General features: G+C 50.4%; 1 protein-coding gene across 1 annotated transcript; it reads right to left on the minus strand.

The window, feature by feature from the left end:
• Window positions 1-3,748: 3,748 nt before the first annotated feature.
• LOC138998546 (high affinity cAMP-specific and IBMX-insensitive 3',5'-cyclic phosphodiesterase 8A-like) lies at window positions 3,749-6,010 on the minus strand. Its single transcript, XM_070400700.1, is given in 4 exon segments — window positions 3,749-5,107; window positions 5,109-5,261; window positions 5,301-5,783; window positions 5,900-6,010. Coding segments are annotated over 4 exon segments (2,106 nt in total).
• Between the last annotated feature and the right edge of the window lie 2,521 nt (window positions 6,011-8,531).

Below are 8,531 nucleotides of genomic sequence, written 5' to 3' on the forward strand. Positions count from 1 at the left end.
CTGGAGTTCAGAGCAGTTGGGAGCTTGTTACTCCCTCCCGATTCAAAAAGACAGCCGTGTCCTCAGGTGCCAGCCCCTTTCCGCGTGCGTGCTTGAGCCTCTGTACCTCTGCACTTTACTTCTGCAGCTCCTCTGAGTCTCGGTATGCTTTTCTCTTTCCTTCTAGTTGTAGAATTTCCACTCAGCCAGCCTTCTTGTAGTTCTGGATGATGTCTGTTTTGTCTTTTTGTTGTATTTTTTGAAGTTGTTGGAGGCAGCAATTTCCGGTGTTTACCTATGCCGCCATCTTGGTTTCTCCCGTCCTCATCTTCTTCAGGGCTCTGGACTCCTAGCCCCTCTAGCCAAGGCCAGGTCATAGCCAGATGTTGGGCCCCAGCTAGAAGTAATTTTATTCATTTATTTTTTTGTTAATCCTCACCCGAAAATTAAGAGAGAGTGGAAAGGAGGAGGAGAGACAGAGCGAGAGAAACATTGATGTGAGACAGACACATCAATTGGTTGCCTCCCGCATGCGCCCCAACCAGGGCCAGGGATCGAGCCTACAACTGAGGTACGTGCCCTTGACTGGAATCGAACCCGGGACTCTTCAGTCCGAGGGCCAATGTTGTATCCACTGAGCCAAACCGGTTAGGGCTAGAAGTAATTTTCGAAGAGGCAGTTTGATGGGCCGTTGGTTGGTGTCTTTTATGTTAAACCCCTGCTCTAATCGGTCAAGGGTATTTATGTGAGAATAAGGAATGAAAAGTAAACTGAACATGTCCCTACTTCCGGGGCAATGAATAACTTGTTCACATTTCAGATAACAAGGAAGTTCTGGAGATGGATGATGGTGGTGGTTGTACAACAGTGTGAACGTACTTCATTCCACTGAGCTGTACACGTAAAAATGATTAAAATGGTAAATTTTGTGTTATGTATAGGTTTCCACAATTAGGGGGGAAAAACAGCTTGTTCAGGAGACAGTACACACAAAAACCAACTGAGGAAGACATTTACAAAGTGACAAACCAGCACATTTTAAGAAGCACATGGATACTCGAGTAAAGTAAGCCAAATACCTGCACAGCTTTTGTGCTAGATATAAAAAATTGGTAGGTTGGCTCTGGCCAGTTTGGCTCAGTGGATAGAGCGTTGGCCTTCAGACCAAAGGGTCCCGGGTTTGATTCCAGTCAAGGGCACGTACCTCTGTTGCAGGCTCCTCCCCAGCCCTGGCCCCGGTCAGGGCTCGTGCAGGAGACAACCAAACGATTTGCTTCTCTCACATTGATATTTCTGTCTGTCTTTCCCTCTTTCTTCCACTCTAAAAAATCAGTGGAAAAATATCTCGGGTGAGGATTAAAAAAAGAATTGGTAGTTTGGAAAGTTATTCAAATGAAAGAGATGGCGCCTGTGAAGAGAACAGTAGGTCATATGCAATAGAAAGCGAATTTTCTAAGGGAAAGAGTCTTCTAAAGAGGCAGGCCTCACACTACCACTGGGTAGCAAGTGTTTGCTGGGGGAATGCAGATGAGGGATTGCAAAGAAACTGGTGACAGGGGAAGTCCCCCTGGGTGGGTAAGGCCTCTTGCTTTGAGTGAGTAGAGAAATACTGTCTTGATTCACAGTGATTTTCCGGTATTGTAACTCTGAAGTTACAGAAGGCAAGTCCTGGAGGCCCCCGAGGAGCGAGCTGTTGGAGATGGTTAGAAATGGCCAGGAGAGGTGGCCAGCTGCCGGGTCCTGCATCTCTGCTCTGTCTCAGCAGGAGCTGAGAGGGACCCGGAGGTGGGTCTTAGCGCAGCGTAGGCAAGGGCTTTGAGCTGATGTGAGACAGGTGGCTTTCAGAGAAGGTGTTACCTGCCAGGAGGACCCCAGATTTGCAAGGGGGACTTCACTCAGAACAACTGGTGTATGAGCTGAGCTTTATTGGAGGCAAAGATGCTGGGAACCAGAGCCACTGTGGCCTCCCAGATGGGGCTGGGGAAGAGAGTAGGAGTGGGGCTGTGTGTCTGATGAGCTAACCATGCCAGCCCAGCCATCTGGGGCTGGTCTGGCACGTAGTAGGCGTTCAGTAAATATTTGCCACAATGAAATGAATTGAAAACCCGCTTGTTTCTCTTTTGTGTGATTTGCTTTTTGTTTGTTTGTTTTGCTCTTAATTTTCTGGTGAAGAGTTATTTCTTCTTTTTTAAAAAAAAATATATTTTATTGATTTTTTTAAAGAGAGGAAGGGAAAGGGATAGAAAGTTAGAAACATCGATCAGCTGCCTCCTGCACACCCCCTACTGGGGATGTGCCCGCAACCAAGGTACATGCCCTTGACCGAAATCAAACCTGGGACCCTTGAGTCCATAGGCTGACACTCTATCCACTGAGCCAAACCGGTCAGGGCTATTTCTTCTTTTTAACAAGATGTATGGCCCTAGCTGGTTTGGCTCAGTGGATAGAGCAGCGGTTCTCAACCTGTGGGTCGAGACCCCTTTGGCGGTCGAATGACCCTTTCACAGGGGTCGCCTAAGACCATCCTGCATATCAGATATTTACATGACGATTCATAACAGTAGCAACATTACAGTTATGAAGTAGCAACGAAAATAATTTTATGGTTGGGTCACAACATGAGGAACTGTATTTAAGGGCCAGAAGGTTGAGAACCACTGGGATAGAGCGTCAGCCTGCAGACCAAAGGGTCCGGGTTCGATTCCGATCAAGGGCACGCACGTCGGTTGCAGGTTCCTCCCTGGCCTGGGCCCTGGTTGGGGTGTGTGCAAGAGGCAACCTATCGACGTGTTTCTCTCACATCGATGTTTCTCTCTCTTTCCCTCTCTCTTCCATTCTCTCTAAAAGATCAATAGAAAAATATCCTCGGATGAGGATTAACAACAACAACAAAAAAGATGAAGAAGATGCATGACTCAGCTAAATAAGCCAAAAGGGGGTTGATTCACATCTAGAGCTGGATGGCCCCTGGGGGCTAATGACCACTCTTTCATCCTCACAGGCTTCCTCTGCTCCCCCATGAGGCCCTCTGTGCCCTCCTCAGCCCCACCTCTGCTCCTTCCACATGCGCATCCAGGGCTCAGATACTGTCTGGCTGATGGCTCCCAAGTCCCCCTTCTAAGCTCTCTACCTGCCACATGCAACTGCCTACTGGACATCTCCTCTCGTTTGTTCCTCAGACTCCTGCATCTCAACATGTCCAACACTCACACTCATCACTCTCCTCCGATTTGCTGCTGTTCCTCTCCCTTGAGGTTCCGTATATCCTTAAGAAGCGTCATCATCTGGTCAGCATCTCCGGTTGGAAGCCTCAGTGCCACACGGGACTTCACCACTTTCTAACTCAACCTCAGCTTTTTAAAAAAATACATATTTTTATTGACTTCAGAGAGGAAGGGAAAGAGAGAAATAGAAACATCAATGATGATAGAGACTTATTGATCGGCTGCCTCCTGCATGCCCCACACTGGGGATCCAGCCTGCCACCTGGGCATGTGCCCTGACTGGGAATTGAACCTGAGACCCTTCAGTCCGCAGACTGGCGCGCTACCCATTGAGCACACCGGCCAGGGCCCATCCTCAGTCTTTTTTTTTTTTGTACTATATTTATTGAAAGTGTGAAGATAAAAACAGATTGGTTTTTAAAAGTCAATTTAGTAAATATTCTGTTTGCTATGTTTCTATGACAATATTTGGAAAAAGTGTTCAGTCCTAATTTCTTTGAATTTGTAGAATCTATGGCAAAGTACATCAGGCGAGTAGAGCAGTTTCAGAGGTCCAGTTTCAGACAGAAGGAGCCTTCTCTACTTTGGTTCCAGAGGTGGTTGGACCCTTTCCAGTATTTAAAATTGTTGTCCAGATGCTGCAGTAACTCCTGTAGGTCTACAAAGTCGTCCCAAGCATTGTACATGTCTGTGACGAAGTAGTCGATGAAGGAGATCTGGGACTTGGGGATGCTGCAGGTGTTTCGGTCAAAAGCTGGCATCACCACAGATAAGTCCAGCTTCTTTTCTTCTTCCGTCTGAGAAAAATACTCCTCCGAGATGCGTGCAGCCCACTCGATGCACTGCTCCAAGGGCCGGCAGGGGTTGGACACGTCCGCGCACTTGATCATCATCCGCTTGATCAGAGTCCGGTTCTCTGGAGACCGGAGCATCGTGTCTACATCACGAGGGTTTGGCTCACTCCCCTCGCTTCCCTCCAGTTCTGCCAAGGGCTTGACGACGCTGTTGACAAACTTATTGATGTGCTCGAAGTGCCTGGTCATCTCTGTGGCCAAGACCATGTCGATGATGGCCTGGAGCAGCGGCCGGTAGTCATTCCTCTCCGTGTTCTTGAAGATGTTGCTCTTGTCCTCCCTGGCAGTCAGCTGGAAGGCCAGGGCCGCGTGGTGGCTCTCCAACACGGCACAGTCGTTGTACAGCACGGCACAGTCGTTGTACAGCACGGCCAGCGCGCTATCCGCGTTGCACAGGAAGAGGTTGGTCCTCCCCAGGTGGTCCAGATTGTGGATGGCGGCTATGATGAGGGCGGCGGCCTTGTCCACTGAGTCTAATGCTTGCTTGATCCTCTCCTGGCAGAGGAAGTAGGCAGTGGCGTGCAGCACGTCGGCAGCGTGGGTGGAGTTGTGGCAGGGGTTGGAGGAGTGGTAGTTGGCTTCAATAGTCTGCAGCCACAGCTGCAGCGTCGTCTCCGAGCACTTCAAGAATTCACAGACCCCAAAGCGAGCAAAGATTTTGAGGCCAAGAAAAGTCAAAGGCCTTTTCTGAGTGGCTGTCTCCAGCTCAAAGACATTAAAGTCCCAGTTGTCATCGTTTTCCATGGCCTCAGCTATCCGCGGTGGGATATCGTGAAGGGACTCGGAGGTGAGTAAGCTGCCCGAAACTTGATGCAGGGTTTTTGTTGAGAGAATATACTCATTCCCAGATAGTCTTCGAAAGCCGTCAGACATCAGGCCCCCAATGAGGTCCTTGGTGTGAGGATCCTCTTCCTTCGCCCCGAACTGTGGGGAATACAGCTCCGAGGTTCTCAGAATTTCCAGGACGCGGTCTAAGGCTTCCGACACAGGCATGGAACTGTTCTCCTGGGCAGCATTGATGATATTGACCACCTTGGTGATGGGCGCCTCCCATGGTCATGGAGTGGATCCTGGCCATGGAGGAGTGTCACCTCTGGCTGGCCACTGCGGGAGTGTCAGAATGAACAGATTCCGTGATCTTCTCAGCCTTACTGTTGCCGTTGTTCACTCGGATAATGGACACATAGTGTCTAATTTTTCCTCCCTGTCCAATGACAGGTATTATCTTCACATTTTGTGGTACATTATCTCCGTTTTTGGCATGGTAAACGCCTTGCCACTCCTGTATGTAGTTGTCCTCACTCGTGATTTGAATGGCGTCTTGGCTTTTCTCCAGTGCACTGAGTACTGAATTACAAGCCCTGAGTTTCAGCTGTGACCGCACCTCTCCAAACTCCAGCTGCAGCAGCTCAGCGTAACAGGCCAGGAGGCTGGGGTTCTCCACGTACCTCCTCGTAAGGCCGGCACTAATGAGGGACATCACAGACTCTTCTCCATCCCGCCTGCGTGCTACACCAACAATAACTGTGTTTTCTGAAACTTTTGTTGCTCGAATAGACTTGCACAGCGCCGGGGCGTCCAGCTGCTGGGGGTGTCTGTGGTCAATGATGATGATGTCGTGATTGGCAGCCAGGAAACAGGTCAGGACAGCCTGGGCCTCCAGGGCCACCGTGTACTTAAACCCTGCTTTTTCACACGCCTTACGGGATCCTTTACACTGGATCGGCTTTGAAATATGCGAAAAGTACCTGGAGTTTCGCGCTCTCCCCGCCAGGAGCCCCGGGGCACCCGACACCTCGCGGCTCCGACCCCGAGAGAAGCGCCCCGGTGGCCTCGCCGCGCCCGCCCTAAGGCCTGGGGCTGAGGGGAGCCCGTCGTCGGGCGGCCGCCCGCTGAGAGGCAGTGAGTGCGGATCCAGGCGGCCCGGGCCGCACTGTCGAGAACCGCAGACATGGCGCGCCCCCGGGAGCTGCGGGCTCCAGCTCGGGCTCCGCGGGTTTGGAGGCAGCGCCACCCCCCGAGCAGCACCTGGGGCGCCCCATCCTCAGTCTTGATGAGTCTGCCTCAGACATGGCTCTGGAGTCTGTCCTCACACGACCGCTCTGTCCCAGCCCAGCGACTCCAGACATACAAACAGGCGCCGGTGGGTTCTGCTGCCGCTGCCAGTCGGGGGCAGCGGATCCATGTAACTCCAATTCCTCTGTGAGGGGCCTGCCCTGTGCTCATGGGAGGCACTGCTCCTCCGTGGCCCCACACAGTCCTGGGGTTTCTTAGTTCTCCTCTGGAGCCCAAAGTCTCAAGAATGCCCAGCCCGTGAGCTAGAGTGTGTGCCTTTTTGTTCCTGCCAGTTCCCACCCTCGGGCTCTGGGGCTCCGGGTGCACATCTGCTTGTGTCTAGGCCTGTGGGCTCAGAGCCGGGATGCTCACCCTCAGCTGCACGTTGGAACCACCTGGGGAGTTCAGAGGATTACCGAGGCCTGGGCACCACCCCGTCCCGAGAAATCATTCTCTCGGGAGGCGGGGCCCGGGCACTGGCATTTTGTCAAGACTCTGGGTGATTGTAATCTCCAGGGGAGGGTGACTGAGTTAGAGCGTGTATGTTCACTCTCTCCGCCCTGGGTCCTCAGAACTGGGCCGGCTCTGCAGCTCTCCCAGTGGAGGTGTATCAGGCAGGATCCCCCTGCTTGGGAGCTCTCACGCGCCCTGTGGCCCCCAGAGAATCAGGCCCACACTCCCTGCAGGCCCTCAGGGTCATTCACCGTGTGGCCCAGCTTACCGCTGATTCATGCTTGGCCACTGCCCACCACACCTTGCTGAGCCAACCCCGGGGACGTGCCCTGTCATCCCCATGTGAGTCAAGCCCTTTAAGGCCTTAGCGAGTCCTGGTCTATTTGCCCGAATTGAAATTCCCTTATATCCTTCATGGTCCTGCTGAGATTGCCCTTTTTGAAGCCTTCCCCGGGCAGAGTCAGTATCTCCTGAATTTTTCTTCTAAGTATCTCATGCACTGGTTACATTACGTTTTGATTATTCGGTTGTTTGAGGTGGCAGACTGGCTCAGAATAGGTGCTCAGTTCCGGCTGAATGCACGGCTGAAGGCTCAGAATCCCCAGGGCATCTGGGACAGATAGGCTTAGGGAAGCCCTTGATGGTAGGGACCAGAGGAGACTATTTATAGTTTGTCTCTCTAACAGTGGTTCTCAACCTTCCTAATGCCGCGACCCTTTAATACAGTTTCCTCATGTTGTGGTGACCCCCAGCCATAAAATTATTTTCATTGCTACTTCATAACTGTAATTTTGCTACTGTTAGGAATCGTCATGTGAATATCTGATAGGCAGGATGTATTTTCAGGGGTCGCGACCCACAGGTTGAGAACCGCTGCTCTAAGAGCAGGGCCTTGGCTGGATTGGAAACAGAAGGGGCTGCTGATCCCTTATTGACCTGGTGTGATCTTAAAGGGACCGCCCATTGTTTCTTTGACCCTCAGGTGCCCTGAAGCTGTGGAGAGCTTTGGACACAGGTGAGCAAAGTGTTACCTGGCAGCAAGCATGTGTGCATACAGTTTCAGAATATTCAAACCAACACTGCTACATTTTAAAATGTTGACTATATAAATACCATTATACCAGTCTTAATTCAGTCACCATAAAGAGTAGAAGTTTCCCCCCAGTTCCACCATTATAGCCAGTAATTGTAATAATACTTACAGTTTGGGGAATGTACCGTATCAGGCACAGAGCTAAGCACTTTACATGTATTATCTCATGTAATATTTCTAACAGTCCAAAGCGGGATCCCCATTTTACAGATTAGAGAAAGGAGGTTTACCGAGGTTAGAAGAGCTTGCCCGGTGTCGCAGAGATAGTGGCATAGCTGGGATGTAGCCCCGTTCTGACTTCAGTGTTTGTGCTTTTGTCCTATATTGTGTTTTCTATCCTATATTCCTTCTGCTTGTTCCAACAAATCAAAGTTTTCATTTCCCGTACTTCCAGGCCTTGTCCATACATGCTAGTAGTTTTTACATAATTATACTCACAGCACAGCTATCACATAGAATTATTTCCTTTATATCACATACATCATACCTAATACTTTTTCTTTATATCATAATATAACTTTCTATCATAGTCTACATCCAATCTATCACCAAGACCTGCTGAGTCAGACTTCAGTATATATCTCTAATCTGTAATCCACTTCCCTCCATCCCTACCCTTATCTTTTTTTTTTTTTAAATATATTTTATTGATTTTTTACAGAGAAGAAGGGAGAGAGATAGAGAGTTAGAAACATCGATGAGAGAGAAACATCAATCAGCTGCCTCCTGCACATCTCCCACTGGGGATGTGCCCGCAACCCAGGCACATGCCCCCGACCGGAATCGAACCCGGGACCCTTCAGTCCGCAGGCTGACGCTCTATCCACTGAGCCAAACCGGTTTCGGCCCTACCCTTATCTTTGGTCTGGGCTC

This window comes from Myotis yumanensis, unplaced genomic scaffold (genome assembly GCF_028538775.1).
Source record: "Myotis yumanensis isolate MYYU_CA2020_CCGP unplaced genomic scaffold, mMyoYum1.0.hap1 SCAF_20, whole genome shotgun sequence".
Taxonomy (NCBI): Eukaryota; Metazoa; Chordata; class Mammalia; order Chiroptera; family Vespertilionidae; genus Myotis; species Myotis yumanensis.